This window comes from Entelurus aequoreus, linkage group LG09 (assembly GCF_033978785.1).
Source record: "Entelurus aequoreus isolate RoL-2023_Sb linkage group LG09, RoL_Eaeq_v1.1, whole genome shotgun sequence".
NCBI lineage: Eukaryota > Metazoa > Chordata > Actinopteri > Syngnathiformes > Syngnathidae > Entelurus > Entelurus aequoreus.
In genome coordinates, this window is record NC_084739.1 from 45,637,814 (window position 1) to 45,657,283 (window position 19,470).

At 39.7% G+C, this 19,470-nt stretch overlaps 2 protein-coding genes across 2 annotated transcripts in view; one reads left to right on the plus strand and one right to left on the minus strand.

The window, feature by feature from the left end:
• Window positions 1–19,470, minus strand: part of b3gat2 (beta-1,3-glucuronyltransferase 2 (glucuronosyltransferase S)) — a 639,688-nt gene that overhangs the window by 233,668 nt on the left and 386,550 nt on the right. The gene's annotated exons all lie outside the window — the stretch shown is intronic.
• Window positions 1–19,470, plus strand: part of smap1 (small ArfGAP 1) — a 260,078-nt gene that overhangs the window by 65,525 nt on the left and 175,083 nt on the right. Inside the window, exon 3 of the mRNA XM_062058838.1 lies at window positions 17,740–17,873. Coding sequence (XP_061914822.1) covers window positions 17,740–17,873 — 134 coding nt within the window. The remainder of the gene's footprint in view (window positions 1–17,739; window positions 17,874–19,470) is intronic.

Sequence of the window (19,470 nt, forward strand, 5' to 3'; positions counted from 1 at the left end):
TGGAAACAATCAAGGGTCAGGGATGACGTCAGACTGGTGACACAAGAGGAAGGACCCGTGATCTGAAACAAGAGGAGTTGCTTTTCAAAATAAAACATGCAAATCACAAGACAGAAAAAACCAAGACAAGACTTCCCTCACCGCCGTGTGACAGCAATGGTTAGAGTGTCCGCCCTGAGATCGGTAGGTTGTGAGTTCAAACCTCGGCCGAGTCATACCAAAGACTATAAAAAAAATGGGACCCGTTACCTCCCTGCTTGGCACTCAGCATCAAGGGTTGGAATTGGGGGCTAAATCACCAAAAATTATTCTTGGGCACGGCACCGCTGCTGCTCACTGCTCCCCTCACCTCCCAGGGGGTGAACAAGGGGATGGGTCAAATGCAGAGGACACATTTCGCCACACCTAGTGTGTGTGTGACAATCAGTGGTACTTTAACTTTAACTTAACAGCCTACTTGTAATAATTATAAGGCCGCTATTTCATCAAGAAAAGGACGTGAGAGCAATATGCTGAAAAATTTGAACACACAGCATGCAATAATTATAAATGAAAGTCACGTTTTTTAACCGCTCCTATCTCATCCCAGCAGAAGTAACGCGAGCACGTCATCTGAATACAACACCGCCTACCATGTTATCGCTATTATTTGTTAAATTGAAATGAATGCCTTCTCATTTAGATGAGCAAGATGAAAAACAGATTCTGACTGGCTCCGAGCCGGGCAGTACTCGCCGCTAGACGAATGTCACCGAGCAGCGACTAAGTTTGTGGTCAAAAGCTTGCATCTATTTGCTACAGTAGAAACTCTTAATTTTTGGTAAGTGAATTAATGTTCAGTTGTAGTCAGAGAAAAGTTGCATATTTTCCTGTCACCAGATTTTCACCCAGTCATATTATACAGGTGAAATTCAATTTTTTTTTAATATGGTGTACATGTTTTTGAAAACCTCACATTTTCTGAGATTTTCAATTCAATGTTTTCATAAACTAAAAGCCATAATCATCAAAATGATAACAAATTAAGGCATGACATATCTCACTTTGCATGTAATAGAGTTAATACCACATGATACTAAATGTTACATTCTTGTGTAATTTGCACATGATTTAATTTGTTAAATTCTACAGAAAAATATTAATTTCTTGTATTTATTTTTATAATTTTTTTGTTTTTATTCTACGATGCCTCTTGAGACCTCGCTGTAGGCTTTGTATGATCATGTTACCTCTAAACTAAACTAAATTGATGCTAATTCACTTTTTTTTACCAAATAAGAATTGATAAGAGAACTGTTTAAGAACCGAATTGTTAAGCAGAATCGAAAGTGGAATCGGAGCCAGAAAAATCCTATCAATTCCCATCCCTAGTGGCTGAACTCACTCTAAGAAAGAGGCTTGGCAGCACCGTCATGTTGGAGGAGCTCAGGGTAGAAAAGCTGATGTTTCACATCGAGAGGAACCAGGTGCTTCAGGAATCTAGTCCAGATGAGGTGAGGTGTCCTGGGGAATGCCTAGGAAGGAAGCCTAGGACACCCTGGAGGGATTATGTCTTGCAGCTTGCCTATGAATGCCTCAATGTCCCCTCGGTGGAACTTGGAGAGATGACCGAATTCTGGGAAGTCTGTGCTTCCATTCGGAGACTGCTACCCCCGCGACCTGGTTGAGTGGAAAAAATGGATACACAGTCAACCAGCGTCTCATGAGGACAGGCTCCTTCAGATTGATGGGGAAAACCTCACAACACAAGTGCAAATGTGCTCTTTATGTTTAGCATATCATTCATTATTTTTATCTTATATGATCAGAGTGAGCTGAGCTGTATCTGATTCTACTTGATAGAAATTCTCTGTTAAAGCAAATGAGATTTTCTGGTGTCAAATTTACAGTAAATCCCAAAGCTGTGCACCAAAGCAAAGAGCAATTTCCTGCATGACCACACTGTGACTTTGACGTTTTGCAAACGCATTGGCCTCAATGCACATAGCAAGGTTATTTGTTTGATGAATTTTGTTTGGATTGTCACACACTTAAGTTGTACAAGTATCCTCTTTTTTTTAAGAGAGCAGACTAAAGTGAAGCCCAATCTGTATAGATAGATATTAAACAGATAGAGTCCTGCTTACAGGGCTCAGCTAGTTGATTTAGGCTTAACACTCAGTCATCCCAGCTTTAATGCCCCTTTAGGCTGTCAAGCGTATTAGTGTTCCTGAATTAACACACTGATGCTCTTACTTCTATTAGCAAGCCCACGGTCGGGACTTACTCTAGAAATGTTTTGTTGCCTCAATCTATAAAATGTTCTTTCATTTTTGGAATATGGAAATATTTGTAGCCGGATGAGGGTCTTCAGCTATTTGCCCATTCAAATAGTTTACCCAATACTATACATCTTAATTATGTTTCTATTGGAAGGATTGTGCTATAATAACCTGAACACAGTTCCAAATAAGGGGTCTGGGCATCTCACAAGCCTAGGAATCAAAGCCGATTAGCAGCGTTTGACCAACCAGACCTAATTTCCATAATTTGGTCTGCAGGGGGAGTTTGAGCTCTCTACTGCTCTTCTGAGGCTGCTTCTTTTTTGATCTGCTTGCACTGTGGAAGGCGGCTGCATCTCCAGTAGCTCTGTAGTTCTAGATCTTTTAAACCTATTTTATCTATATCTTTTATCTTTAATTATTATTATTATTTATTAGATCTCATAAACTTTTATTTTATCTTTTATCTTTTGTCTTTTATCTTTTTTATGTTTTCCTTGAAGACAGTGAATCCCTGTACATATCCAATGGATACTTTTGCCAGCTTTCTTACTTATTCGAGAGAGGAGCTGCTCACTCTGAAAACATCGGGGCGTACTGGTATCCGACACTCCATTCCAGTGGAGCTGAGGAAGAATCCTCGGGGCTGCAAAGCGGGGGCTAAGCTAAAGGCTAAGCGAGAGGAAAATCGACGGCGCTACAAACCATCCATTCCTTCCGTCATCATGGGGAATGTGAACTCGCTGCCAAACAAGATCGACGAGCTTCATGGACTAAAAAGCCAACGTGCATATCGAGAGAGCAGCCTGTTTATCTTCACGGAAACGTGGCTAAACCATCTGGTACCGGATGCTAACGTGGACCTGCAGGGATTCACCGCAGTGAGAGCTGACAGAGACACTAAAGCATGTGGGAAAAGCAAAGGTGGGGGGCTCATCATATACGTTAACAACCGCTGGTGTAACCCGGGACACATCTCCGTGAAGAAAGTCTTGTGTTGCCCGGACCTGGAGCTACTAGCTGTTAGCCTACAGGCCATACTATCTGCCGAGGGAGTTCAGTCACGTGATCTCCCTCTGTGTTTACATTCCCCCGAGGGCAGATGCAGCCAGTGCATGTGAGATGATCCACGCCATCACATCAAGGCTACAAACAAAACATCCTGAGGCTTTTTTCATCATTTCTGGGGACTTCAATCATGCTACTTTGGACTCAACGTTAGCTGCTTTTTACCAGGCTGTGGATTGTCCCACGAGAAACAACAGGACAATTGACCTACTGTATGCTAATGTCAAGGATGCATACAAGGTCACACCCCTCCCCCCACTGGGGAAGTCTGACCACAATCTTGTCCATTTGCAGCCAAAATACACCCCCCTGGTCCAAAGGCAGCCTGTTAACACTTGCTCTGTGAGGAGATGGTCCCCTGAAATGGAAGATGCCCTCAGGGACTGCTACAACACCACAGACTGGGACGTGCTGCTTCCACTGGGTGAGGACATTGATGGGCTGACTCACTGTCTCACGGATTACCTCAACTTCTGTGTGGACGTGATCTGCCCTGCTAAAACTGTTCGGTGCTACCCTAATAACGAACCCTGGGTAACACAAGAGGTTAAAGCTGTCCTCAACAAGAAGAAAGCTGCCTTCAGGAGTGGAGACAGGGAGGCAATGAGAGCAGCACAGCGGGAGGTGAAACAACGCGTGAGGGAAGCTAAGGACAGCTACAGGAAGAAGCTGGAGCAGAAGCTGCAGCAGAACAACATGAGGGAGGTCTGGGAAGGTGTGAAAACCATCACAGGCCACAAGGCAGAGACCAGAGCTGTTGGGGGGGCAATAGAGAGGGCCAATGAGATGAATAACTTCTTCAACCGGTTCAACCAGCCCGTGTCCTCTCCACCCCTCACTCCCCATCGCAGCCACCCCCTTTCCCCTCAACGCACCTCCCCCCCAGCCATGGCAACACCCCCCTCCAACACCTCTACGCAGACATTAGTCATCTCTGCGGACCAGGTCAGAGGTCAACTGAGGAAGCTACAGCCTAGGAAAGCAGCAGGCCAAGACAAGGTGTGCCCCCGACTCCTGAAGACCTGTGCTGCAGAACTGGGTGAACCACTCCAGCGGATCTTCAACCTCAGCCTGCAGCTGGGGAGAGTGCCCACCCTCTGGAAGATGTCATGCATCGTTCCAGTTCCCAAAAAGAACTGCCCCAGTGAGCTGAACGACTACTGACCAGTGGCGCTCACCTCCCATATAATGAAGACAATGGAGCGGCTCTTTCTCAGCCTCCTCAGACCACAGGTGCAACATGCCCAGGACAGCCTGCAGTTGGCGTACCAGGCAGGCGTTGGTGTGGAGGATGCTATCCTTTACCTGCTGCACCGAGCCCACTCACACCTGGATAAGGGAAATGGCGCTGTGAGGATCCTGTTCCTGGACTTCTCGAGTGCCTTTAATACTATCCAGCCCCGCCTACTCCAGGACAAGCTGGACAGAATGCGAGTGGATCCCTGCCTGGTTGCCTGGATTTCAGACTACCTCACCGATAGGCCACAGTACGTCAGACTGAAGGACATCACATCTGACACTGGGATCAGCAGCACCGGAGCACCGCAGGGAACGGTGCTGGCCCCTCTTCTCTTCACCCTGTACACCGCTGACTTCTGCTACAACTCAGAGCTGTGTCACATCCAGAAGTACGCGGATGACACAGCCATCGTCGGGTGCATCAGGGACGGCAGAGAGGAGGAGTTTCGGAGGCTTGTGAGGGACTTTGTTGTCTGGTGCCACAGGAACCTCTTGCAGCTCAACCCTTCAAAGACCAAGGAGCTGGTCATTGACTTTGGGAGGTCGAGTCCAAGGTCACAATCTATTGTGATCGAGGGAGTCGAGGTACAGACCGTGGACTCATTCAACTACCTCGGGGTGTGGGTGGACAACAAGCTGGACTGGACTGTTAACACAGACCACTTGTACAGGAAAGGACAGAGCAGGCTGTACTTGCTGAGGAGGCTGCACTCCTTCAACGTCTGTAAAAAACTATTGTGGATGTACTACCAGTCTGTGGTTGCCAGTGTTCTGTACTACATCGTAGTGTGCTGTGGGGGCAGTATATCTAAGAAGGACAGCTCCAGACTGGAGAATCTGATCAGGCGGGCCGGTTCTACGATCGGACTAAAACTGGACTCACTGGTGACGGTCGCAGAGAAGAGGACTGTGGAAAAACTAGTGAGCATCCTGGATGATGCCAGTCACCCTCTGCATACCGTTGTCAGTAGCCAGAGGAGCCTGTTCAGTGCTAGACTGCTTCATCCCAAGTGCAGGACTAATAGACTAAAAAACTCCTTTGTCCCACACGCCATTAGACTGTACAACTCCTCTCTGGGAGGGAGGGGGGTACTAGAATGACGGGATGCAAAACAATAACAGTGTAATACGTTTTCATAACATGGTCACTAATGCCTAGTTTCTCTTGTTATATTCTTATTTTACTGTTATATTTGTATTCTCATTGATGCTTTTTGTATTTATTCTACTGTAATATGTTTCTATTTTGTTTCCATTTATACCCCCATTATTTACTTTTTTAAATTCGATCTCAATTCTGTACACTGCTGCTGGAATTTTAATTTTCCTGAGGGAACTCTCCTGAAGGAATCAATAAAGTACTATCTATCTATCTATCTATCTATCTATCTATCTATCTATCTATCTATCTATCTATCTATCTATCTATCTATCTATCTATCTATCTATCTATCTATCTATCTATCTATCTATCTATCTATCTATCTATCTCTACACTAAGCCTCAGAAGAGCAGGTTATACAGCATATATTCCACCTAACCTTATCCCTGTCCCCACACACACAATGCCATCGTTTAAGACCCCCTCCGTCCGCCGGCGCAACGCGACCTAGTACCCATGCGCGGAAAATGCGCACGTCATAGTCACCTATGACCTAGTTTGTAAACAATTTGCTGTGTGAAGAGCTACACTTTACTACATTGTAAATACTTTGCTGTGCTTTGTGTGCCTTTTACATTTGTTTGCAGTGTTGCTTTGTGTGCTTATCTGAACAATATCCGGCAGCACGGTGGTACAGGGGTTAGTGCGTGTGCCTCATAATACGAAGGTCCTGGGTTCAATCCTGGGCTCGGGATCTTTCTCCCCGTGACTGCGTGGGTTACCTGCTGTTACTCCGGCTTCCTCCCACCTCCAAAGACATGCACCGGGGGATAGGTTGATTGGCAACACTAAATTGGCCCTAGAGTGTGAATGTTGTCTGTCTATCTGTGTTGGCCCTGCGATGAGGTGGCGACTTGTCCAGGGTGTACCCCGCCTTCCGCCCGAATGCAGCTGAGATAGGCTCCAGCACCCCCCGTGACCCCATAAGGGACAAGCGGTAGAAAATGGATGGATGGATGAACAATATCCAGTGTTGTGAAAATTCAATTAACTGGAATCTAGTGTGCTGTGGGGCCCTATTGTAGTGAATCACACCTGCGTCATCATAAATTAATCAGATATTTAATGGACATGTGAAAATAAACAATGTGATAAAGAACATTTTACAACAATTTAGGGATCTAGACATCTGGTCAGGACACTCCTCACTCTTTTGCCTTCACCTTCATTGTGCATTCGTTTTTGGTGACTTTATATACTCTGGACCTAGACGTTGAGTTTGCGACATACATGGTGGACAATAACTGATACAGTCTGCTTTGCCAGTCCAAATGCATTCGCTGTTTTCCGAAGTCTTCCCTCGTCGGCCAGGTAATAAAAAGCACACGCTACTTTTTTTTATCACATCCACGGGAGCCCGCATTCTCGTTTTCTCTCCTTCGACAAATGGACAAAGTTTTTCACTAAGTAGAATAACAGCTGACATGGACATTTGAAAATTCTCTTGCCATTTCTCTGGCACAACACACTCGTTAACAAACATATTCCACCAGGCTGCCGTTCTTCCAGGCCTTATCCTTTCTGACATCACTTCCTCTCCCAACTCTGTTTATACATGATCGATGAATCCACACAGAGCTAAGAGCCGAAGATTCAAGAATTACACGGCACACATACCCGTGTAAAAAATGATCCAAGGAGGGGAACTTTAAACGAGGAGTTAGTGTGGCTGACACAAGGTTTGGGCTAAATAATTATTTGTTTAAGCAGTTATCCAGCTTAATGTAGACAGGGCCTTAGTCCTCTAAAAGCAATTTGTTGGATGGCGTCTTGCAGACCCCGTTTCCACTTGATTTGTTTTGGATGACAAATTATTGTTTTTGAATTAATTAATGATTTAGTGCCTTGTCTTTTTATTGTTTTATCACATTAAATCTTTATCACATGAACATTAGACCTAAAAATACAATCATAGCTGTGGCCAAGACTTAATCATATATATGATCGTGGTGTACATGTTTACTCTAGAGCATGTATTAATACTAGAGGTGGGAATCTTTGGGCACCTCACGATTTGATTACGATTACAATTCAGGAGCTAGGATTCGATATAAAATAAATTATTGATGCATCTTTAATTTATGTATACTGATGCAGTTTTACATTTGTTTTTATTTCACTAAATAAGCATTCATTATTTGCAACTAAAAACAGTGGATTTTGTAATAAGGAACAGTTGCATTATTTCCTATTACATTTTTAAATTAATGGAAATGTGTGCAAAACTGGAAAATAAGTGTCCTAAAATAAAGGAGCTGGTTGGATCTCTCGGTGAAGTGGCTCCCTGCAGAAATTTTGGAATTGTCTGCATTACTTTATTTACAATGAATAAATAATCTATAGTTGACGTTTACTAATCAATTTTACAATCGCCCATGTCGGAATTGCAATGCATCTAAGAATCAATTATTCCCCCCACCTACAATTAATGCAGTGTAGGAAATATAATAGAGATAGGGAAATAATGAACAATAAGTTAGTGAAAGACGCTGGAGGTAGGGACACAAGTCTAAAAGTATAAATAAATGTTAAAACAAGCCAAATCAATGTTAAAAAAAAGTCCAACATTTTTCAAATGCGTTATATCACTAATGTCTCACTTTTGTCTTTTTCTGAATTTTCGCAACACTGCAGTGTGCATCGCCTCAAATAACGTTTGGTGCACGGACTCCGACAGGTCCTATTCACATTGTTCACTGCACATTGAGGCAGTTCATTTACGGCCTTTTTACCTACCACAAGAATTCTTAGCTAAAGATATGTAATCTAACTTAGTTACTCTAAAATAAAGTTGTCAGTAAAGTAACTAAGTGACCTTTTAAGGGAGTAATCAGTAATCAGATTACTCTTTCGAGGTAACTGTGGCAACACTTGTGAGGACTGCTGAAAGGATTATTTGGGTCATACTGTCACATAAATCGAGGTAGTCAACTCGGACCCCACTCACCTCTGAGATGGACAGATTTCCCTCCTGCCCTCTGGCAAAAGATATTGCAGCCTGTTTCTTGACTTTGCCATGCGCTCCATCAGAGCAAAAGCCCACACAGTTTTCCCATTTAAGGTCGTGTTCTTTGAGGAAACTGTCCATTATCTTGAACAGCTCATCAGCAGTGGCTCTATTTTTTATGTATTTGCAAAACAGCAAATCCTCGCACAGTGACTCGCCATTCACAAAGCTTCCGCTTAGCCCCGCCCCCATTAGTTACTGTTGCTATGTCAGTAAACTTTCGCTCCTACCTAGAAATGTAAAGCCTACAGGAAAAATAAGTATTTTACATTTATCTATATAGTGGATTTCACAGACAGAATCACAAAGTGATTTACAGTGTGTATAGAAAATGAAAGCATAGTAAAAAAAAAAATCAAAGAATATAATAATAAAAAAAATAAAAGTGAAATTTCCTCCCGTTCCTCGCGCCCCACCTGTCATGTCTCTATTCCCCACCAGTGGGGCGCGCCCCACACTTTGAGAAACGCTGGTTTAGTGCATGAATTTTGTGTAATTTTTAAATGTGTAAACATTTGTAGTTTATTGTGTGAATATATTAACACTAATCCTTCTGTTTTATTTATGTAAAATAAACAATGGACTTTGTTTATGTAAAATACACAATGTTATAGTAATACTTTTGTTATGTTTATTTTATGTTTATATTTACAAACCTAAATGAAAGAAGAAGTGTAAAGAAATAAAACGAAGGAAGGAAAATCATTCAAAAGAAGGAGCATCAATCCAACAAAAACTAGAGCTTCTTTTTCTTAACTAGCTGCACGTGCTGGAAACAAATAGCGAGAGCAGAATAATGAAACTATTGACAGTGCAGTAAACGCAGTCTCAAAGAAATACAACCTGCGGAGGTACTTTCTGGCAAAGTATCCTAATTTTGATGTCTGGCCCCTGAGCCCTTGGGCTCTTGAAACTGCAGCCCGCTTCATAATGTAGTTCATGGGTGTCAAACTCTGGCCCGCGGGCCAAAATTGGCCCGCCGTGTAATTTCACTTGGCCCTTGAGGCGATATCAAATTAACACTAGAGCTGGCCCGCCGATTATATACAGCGGCGGTGCTGCGGTAACACCACATTCACCATACGGTGCGGATGTTCTCCCGAAAGGTGTTTGTCATTCTTGTTTGGTGTGGATTCACAGTGTGGCGTATATTTCTAACAGTGTTAAAGTTGTTTATACGGTCACCCTCAGTGTAACCTGGATCGCTATTGATCAAGTATGCGTTGCATTCACGTGTGTGTGTGCGTACAGAAGCCGCACATATCTTGTGACTGGGCCGGCACGTTGTTAGAATGGATGAAATGCGGGCGTGACGACAGCTCGTAGAGGACGTTAAAGGCAGTGCCTTTAAGGCACGCCCCCAAGACTGTGGTCCGGGTGGACTACGAGATATAATGACTGATGAACACCTTCGTTCGATAATGAAGGTTGCCTCAGCTCAAAGCCTGAGCCCCGACATTAATGAACTAGCATCCAAGAAAAGATGCCAGGTATCTGGCTTGGCCACATCAGATTAGATCAGTGTGTTGCAAACTGACCAGTTTAAAGTCCTGAATGGTTGGTTTATTCATTGTTATTTTATTTTCAAATTTATTAGCCTGTGGAAAAAGTTAATGTTGATATTTACCTCAGAAGGCTGCAAATAGAAAAGAGGCATTCAATTTTTATTTAAATTGTATTTGATATGCCATTGATATTTTTAAATTATTATTATTATTATTATTTGAAACTCGATTTTGCATGTCACTATAAAGTTATATAAGCCTTGCTTGATCAATATTCAATGCAAAACTTGTTTGGGTCCCTATTAAAAGGTTAATTTTTTAAACCTTGGCCCGCGGCTTTGTTCAGTTTTAAATTTTGGCCCACTCTGTATTTGAGTTTGACACCAGTTGAATCACCCCGCCTCTCTCCCTCCCCCTATACTGTATGTCAACAGCAATAAAATCCAGCCTGGAACTCCATGAAGCTTCAGCTTGCTTATTCCACTTGCTTGAGCTGTGCAGCACTCTCACGACATTGTTTCTGTTTCTATCACAAGACAGTTATGTAACCTCATGTTCGTTTTGCAGCACCCAGAGACCACTGACTTGTATCCATTATTTACCCTGATGGCAAATCATATGCAAGAGAAAGTGGGAATGTTTGGTTCTTCTCTGGCCATTATTATGCCTTTGGGTTTTGGAACTGATCTGCATCCTTTCATTTTTTTAAATAATGCAATTAATTACACCGTGACCATTCATTTGAATGTTTTTCATTTTTTATCATATCTGTATACAACTTCCACACTTTTTGATATGTCAACCTGATTTTTTTCTTTGATTGGTTGTTACTGTATGTGCGTAACCCACACTATACTACAAAAAAACACCTTAGCGTAACTCTTATAGCATAATAATTAGAGATCCGCCGATTGATCAGCCACAAATCAGTATTGGCCGATTTTTGTGAAAAAATACTTGATCTTAGGGATGTCACGGTGTGAACATTTCTTATCACGGTTATTGTGACCAAAATTGTTGTTAGTATTGCGTTATTGTAAAATATCCTCAAAATATAAAAAAAAACTTATACTGAAATGTATTAACCACATGTTATTTAAACAAACAAAAAACCCCACAAACAACACATTCAAAAATGATTTCCTTTGTAGAAGAAACATTATTGCAGAAAAGAACACTGTTTCATGGACCTCAAATAGAAGTTGAATGTGCATATGAAATCAACACAAGCATAATAAAGTAATTAATATGGCAAAAACTAAATATTACCACTAATAAATACAGATACATTTTAAAAAATTGTGCAAGATAGCACTTTATTGACATAAAAGATAAATAAATACAAACAAATATAAGAATTTTGCAAGATGCCACTTGACATAACTGCACTTTTTGTCCACATATATACAAATAGTGTTCATATATGAGATTTAGGGCGGCACAATTATGGCCAAAATAATAATCACAATTATTTTGACCAATATTGAAATCACGATTATCAATCACGATTATTCATTATTTTAGTAAAACAGTGTTGGGGTGTGAACGTGACACCTTCATGTAATTTGTAATGTCTAATAAAAGACTGTAGATAAACGTTATCCATATATTTTAAAGACAAATATTTGTCTTTTTGTTAGATAATAGTATCAAAGTGTCAGTTTTTTCTCATTACATGATGCCTGTATCTCTATTTTTACATTTTGATAGAGAGAAGTTTTTTTTATTAATTTTTTATTTTTGTACATTTTGTTTACATTGACATGTACTAAATAGATGTGCATGCAGTATCGGTCCAGATCTATTAAGAGTTTGAGCAGAAATATTTCGTATAATAATTAACTATACACCATAAAACATGAACAAAATGCTATGTTACATGAATGTCTTTTTAAAATAATAACTTTGTGAAATGAAAGCAAACCCACAAGTAGTAAAAAAAACATGGTGTTTACTTTTTGATATCAACATAAAACACCAAGCAGTTTGGCTAATGAAGATAAAGTCAAATAAACATTCTTGTTCTTCTCTAACAACACCTTGCGGTTCAGTGCAACAGTTTGGCCAACAAAAACAAACAGGAGTGATGCCTCACACGTCTAATACACAATCATTGTGCCTCATGATAACTGTGTTCAATTTGATGAGATGACAAAATATCTGAGCTAGTATTGATGTTATTGGAACACTGACAAAGTAAAAAAGAAAGACTAGTGACCGTCCCAGTAAACAAACGGCAAGACTTTATAAACAAGTTGTGGCAACGTTCCCGACACTTTGCCTGCTGCATGTTAACTCTCACTTACAGTGAAAGACGCTGTGTTGCACTTTCAAAATGAAATAAACATCAAATATTTTTCTCCACCGCTGTATAGTTTTAGTGTGGGACAAATGCGTCTGTCTCCAATGTTGTCCACACCTGTCGCCATCTAATAACAGTAGTGCGCTCTAAAACGAATGCTGAGATTCCATGGAATTAGAGCGAGTGAAAATCTCCGAAACAAGGTTGCCATGTTTTCTAAAGCCAAAGCGCACGGGATCTGCTGCGACTCCGTTTCCAGGAAGTGAGCAGTGTTGCCTGAAATGCATTAATATATGACGTTTTTTTTGGTAATTAAAAATTAAAACGTATTACTAACCGTCTGGAATTTTACCGTGGTTTATCAATACACCATTTTACATTTACCGTTACATCCCTACTTGATCGCCCCTGCCGATTAATGTCTTTCAAATCAGATCACTTCTGACTGATACTTTATTTATTTTTGGTCCCTCGACTGACAGAGGTGGTTACGAGCTTCGTTAATAGAAATGGTAAATGGATGGTAAATGGATTATACTTGTATAGCGTTTTTCCAGTTTCAATGTTCTCAAAGCGCTTTGACACTATTTAAAAAATCCCGCTTTCATACATACACACTAATGGCGGAATATGATAACCTCCTTTGTGGCAAATAAACTACATTTCTAAGTATCTTATCATTATCAAGCACTATTATCACTGGAGAACGAGGCTAAACACGTTTCCCACCGTAAGAGCGAGCCTGGAGCGGGACATGTTAATTACTAAGCTTGCTTGAAACTTTGCAAGAAATAAGTGCTTTAAAAGTTTAGATTTTTATTTTCATGTTTACAAATTCGGGGAATAATTCCTTGGACACAGGAGGACTTTAAGGGCCAAACCTGAAGGATTGAAATGAGTATTAGATAGTTGTTTTTAGTTTTGTTTAGGTGTTGTGTACAATTGATTTTATTTCGATCAAACAATTGTATGGCCCTGCGATGAGGTGGCGACTTGTCCAGGGTGTACCCCGCCTTCCGCCCGATTGTAGCTGAGAAAGGCTCCAGCGCCCCCCGTGACCCAGAAAGGAATAAGCGGTAGAAAATGGATGGATGGATGGAATTGTATGTCGTGAAAGAGAATAAGGAACCAGGTTAAATGTTGTGTAGATATTGTTACACTGGTAATAGAACTCACCATAAATATATTTAAACATTTACAGTTAATACATTTGATCGGTATCAGTATTGGTATCAGCCGATTTCACTCATGGAAGATCTGTATGTGAATCAGCAGTCCCTAATAATAATATTATAAGTTTGTAACTTGGGTAAAATCACTCTTCCTCACCTGGCTGTGTTGAAGATACTTGCTATTGCAATATTTACAATACAAAAAACAACAACAATGAATTCCTTATTCATAGCAAAGTACAAAATCATAATAATCAGTAGCGTATATATTTATTTGATTCTTAGTTCAGATGTGTGTTTTTCTTTCTCAAATATTTTAGGATTTGAACAAAATGTACTGTTAAAAAGGAAGTTGTGTGTCAAACCAGGTTTCATCTAGAATTTACTTGGATTGGCTTCTGCTGCAATATGCAATTTTAACTGACAAAATGTTTATTTACCCGGCATTTTAACAGATATGGTTGTACCTTTTAGGATCACGTGCTTGGATTTAGAAAAAAAAAGCATTTTGTACTAAACCCTTTTAGCTATTAAAATCTTAAACTGACTCGAAACTTTACATTTGAAATCAACACGTACAAGTCAACATCTCTTCATACCTGTCACAAGTCTGTGTGCTTTTATTTCTCAGGCATAAAATGACAATGACTCCAATACGTCTGATTTGGTGTTAAATATATTTTGAAACACAATTTCGTTCAGCCGAAAGTACCTTAAAGGATGTTTGTGTATTTAATATTTAAATATAACTTAAGTTACCGGCAACTGTCTTTGTACTCAAATACAATTATTTTTTTCTAAAGGAATTCTAATAAACATTTCTTATCTTTTTGTAAGACCTACTCAGAACAAAAGCAGTTTAAGTGTCAGTTACCAGTGAATAAAGTGAAATATATATTTTTGAATGCATTTACGTTTTACATTCATAATTGTAATATCAACCATGCAGTCTAACATCTGCAATACAGTAGATAATGCACTTAAAAATAACTGCACAAAAACAATTATTTTAGGGTGGGGCTTTTTACTTACACAGTGGTACCTCAGCTTATGAGTTTTATTGGTTGTTGTGACCCAGCTCGTAATACAAGATACTCTTGTCTCAAATCAATATTCCCCAGTGAAATCAAGTTAAATTATTTTGTGTCCGTCCTTTGCCCCCCCCCCAAAAAAAAACCCAAAAAAACACCACCATTGCTTTTAAATAAGAAAAACAAACTTCTACATAACGGCTATTGTATGGAAAAACAATAGAATAGAATACACTACAAACAACTACAGAAGTTTTATGAGGTATCAATCAATCAATCAATCAATGTTTATTTATATAGCCCTAAATCACAAGTGTCTCAATCACAAGGTACTATAATAATAATGTACAGCATTTACGTTGGAGAGTGCACTTCTACGTTACAGTCGTCCCTTGTTTATAGCCGTTCATTGGGACTGAACAGGATCGTAATAAACACATTTCAGCTAAGTAAGATTATTATTGATAAACTTTAAATATATTTTCATAGTTAGAACATAAAAAACAGTTTACGACCTGAATACGTTTTTTTTTTATACCATTATTACAGCCGTCTAAACATGAAATAACACCCAGAAAGTCTCCATTGCAGTCGAGAGTGAGAGACATGTTTGCTAATCAAAAAGAACCTTGCGGTTCTTTGTCTCTCACTTCAAACGGGGAAAAATATGTCTCTCTCTTTGCATCCCTCTCAGCTCCTGAGCGTGTTTATTTAACAGTGGAATTAACTGAACGCAGTGAGCCCTCTTTTCAGTCATTCACAATCTTTGTAGGCGGAGAGCGTGTCAGCGAGACTGCACAGACAGGAAGCACAAACAGAGAGCCTCGTGACTCACACGTGAGAAGTTCAGCGAAGTAACAAGAATTAGGACAAAAATAATATAAATACAAAGCTAAATGTCCTATTGTAGGAATATTTCAGCTTCATATTTGATGGGCAATATGAGCCCATCAACACAGACGAATGAGCGAGACAACGTCCAATATATTTTTCCAACTGGGAAAAAAAATGCACTTAAATATATTCAATATTTATTTAAGTAACATTTTTGCTTACAGTAATGAGAGTCCGTTTAATTTTGTTTGTTTGTTTGTGTATTTAGAATAAAAAATATATTTACCTCGCAATCACAGTACAATGGTAAATAATTCTACAGTAATGAAAAATAAGTTTATATCCTTTTAAATGGTTACTTGCATTATTATTATATATCATAATTACGTTACCTTATAAACACTGTATATTTTTTGTTGATTATTTCTTCAGTTTAAGAGCATGATGTAGACCAGGGGTGCTCACACTTTTTCTGCAGGCGAGCTACTTTTCAATTGATCAAGTCGTGGGGATCTACCTCATTCATATATATAATTTATATTTACTTATTTATGAAATATATGTTTTTGTTAACAAGTTAAAGGTGTTTAATGATAATGCAAGCATGTTTAACACATATAGTTAATATTGTTAATAAATTAAAGGTGTTTAATGATAATACAAGAATCAGGGGTGCTCACACTTTTTCAGCATGCGAGCTACTTATAAAATGATCAATTCAAAATGATGTACCTACTACAAAAATGCAAAACATATATTTATTTCTAAATATATTGAGGATTCTTTATATCTACAATGTATGTTGATGTACATGCATAACCGCAATTACAATGAGTCTTGGAAGGACTTCTTGTTATTAACGATGATGTGACTCACCCGGAACGATGCTTCGGTGGCGACTTTCGCTTTTGAAGTTTGTTGTGTGAAAAATGACTGCTGTCCGGACAACTGGGATTTCAGTTCCTTCACCTTTTTTTCACAGCTCGCTTTTCAGCGGGAAGTCGGTGTCGTATTTTCCATGAATAGTCCGAAAATGCCGCTCCACATTTCCCTTCTTTGGTATTGCGATGGCAGACTGGCAGATGAGGCAAACACACTTCGAAAATGTCATTGTGAAAAAAAAGTCCCCCTCCCATTCCGTATGAAAGTGATACATTTTTGTCTTCTTACTTGGTCCAGCTCCCCCACTCATTTTTATACCCTTAAGAGAAAAAACCGAGGGCTGAAAATTGGCGGTAACTCGCTGACAATTTTGTTAGTTTTGCTGCACTGAGCGCCGTTGTTTGCACATGCGCAGTGACCTAAGTGTCAGAAAAACGCAGATGTCATCTAACTGGCTGCCCTGTTTATCAATCAAAAGACGGGATGGATGATAGGCTGGCGTAATTTTTTTTTTTTTTTTTTAATGTAATGCAAATTTATTTATTTATTTATTTTAATGTAATGCGATCTACCAATACTACCTTTGCGATCGACTGGTAGATCGCGATCGACGTATTGAGCACCCCTGATGTAGACAAAAGCTCTGACTGTCTGCATAAAGCCAAATATTTTTTTTAAAGTAATTTATTGCATATTGTTCTAATGTGTGGCACCTTGAGACAAAACTATGTTGAATGACAGTCTAAAAGTAACATGTCTTTCTCCAGTTGTTATTTTCTTAGTTTTTTGCATTCATATGTATAAAATATAAAAATTGCAAATCGGTTCACAATCGCTATTTTGGACCAAAAAAACGTAATTACCGGTAGGTTTTTTCTCAAAATCATGTGTTTTTAAAATTTCTTATTTTTATTTTTTTAATTTATTTATTTATTTTTTAAAATTTATTAATCAATCAACAAAACAATACACAACAATACCACAATAATGCAATCCAATTCCAAAACCAAACCCGTCCGAGCAACATTAAAAAAAACGATAAACAGAGCAATTGAGAGCAATTGAGGACACACAAACATGACACGGAACAATCCAAATGTAGTGAAACAAAAATGAACATTATCGACAACAGCTTCAATATTAGTAACAATTTCAAAATAGCAGTGATTAAGAAAACAATTGGTTGACATTATTTTGTCTGTAGTATGTTTAGAGTTATTTCACCTTATTTACAAAGTGCAACTTCAAGACAAGAATATATTTCTTTCTCCACCAGGTCCTCGATGGGCTTCATGGAACCTCGGGGTGTTCATGTGTATACGCTGTGCGGGCATCCACCGCAACCTGGGTGTCCACATCTCTAGAGTCAAATCTGTCAATCTGGACCAGTGGACCTCGGAGCAGATTCAGGTGCACACATGCACGCACACAATGTTTCACACTTTACACACACTTACTTCCAAGGGAGAAAATGTATGCAGTTTGATAAGGTGCAGTAGCATTTCAGATGGTAATTGTACCATTATCACTTTTACTTTTATTCCAAGTTTGGTCTGAGAGTCTAGTGTTAAGTGTGCAATCAGAAGTTGATAGCCTACTGCACAACAAATGTACAATAAGAAGAAGTCAGTGTATGTCATGTCATTAATTTGACTAGAATGAAACAAGGCGGAAGCAAATCATTTGACGATTAAGACTTGCTGTTTGCTGGGTTAGAAAAAACATTCTCTCTCTGAATGTTAATTTCAGCGCTTAATGACTAACTAATTCCGGGTGGTTGATTATCCTGATTTCAACTTCTGCTATCATCGTCACATCGTGTGTGTGTGTCATTTGAAGTTATTTTTTTATAGTGAAATAAATATTTGATTACCTACCAGACAGCAAGAATTATATTGCCCACAGACACTAAACATGTGTTACGGATGTGGATGATGTTTTCTTCCAGTATAACAGTGGTCAAAAACACTTGGCCAAGGCCAAGGCAACTTAGTGGTGTTCCAAGAAGAAGCACATTAATTTAGCTTTGACACTGTGTAGAATACGTTTATAAAAAGTAGTGGGTGCCCAGATACACAGTCACAATCACCAGCACAGTTAAAAACAAATTCAAATGACTGGAATTCGCTCGCCCAGATACACAGTCACAATCACCAGCACAGTTAAAAACAAATTCAAATGACTGGAATTCGCTCGCAGCGCCAAAGAGGGGGAGTACTGGGCTTCCCTGCTTAGGCTGCTGCCTCCGCGATCCAACCTCTTGATAAGCGGAAGAAGATAATTATATGGATGGATCATTCACTCATATGTTTTCTGTACATAACTTTGTCTATTTTCTCACAAGCACACACATTTTGGACAATTTCCCAACTTTTACAGATAGCGGGGCTGTGAGAAAAAGCGTGAAGGGAGGAGAGGGGAGGGTGGGGGGGAGGAGGAGGAAGGGGGGAATTAAACCAGATAAGAAACCAGGTGCTACACAAAAGTTATTAAATTACGCATATATCTAAATGTACCAACATAAACTGACTCACTCAATACACACACATTTCAGCATTCATCATTATACACACACATTTATAAATTACAATACCACCCCATGTCCGGAGAAATATAAACAACTAATGCACGTGTGCTTTTGTGGAATCGGCCGTCTCATATCACAAAAACCAGGTTCCATCATTGCTCATACAACGGCGATTAACCCGTTTCATTGGAGCAGCACCTGCGTTTCCTCCCTGACCAACACGGAAAAACCTGGCCTAACGCCCAGTAGGACCACGGGGAATCACCCAACAATCCTACAGACTCGTGTCTGGTCAGTCCATACAGTTTCACCAAGTTTCACCAAAGCTCTACCATATGCAGCCCGATCAATACCTGTCTATTTGCAGCAAATTTCCAAATTGGTCGTGACAGCTATCCGCTCAGTTGATCTCCTTTACCGGAGTCAATGAGCGGTCACCTATAAGAGGCTTTTTCCACCGCTGCAGTTTCCACATAAACA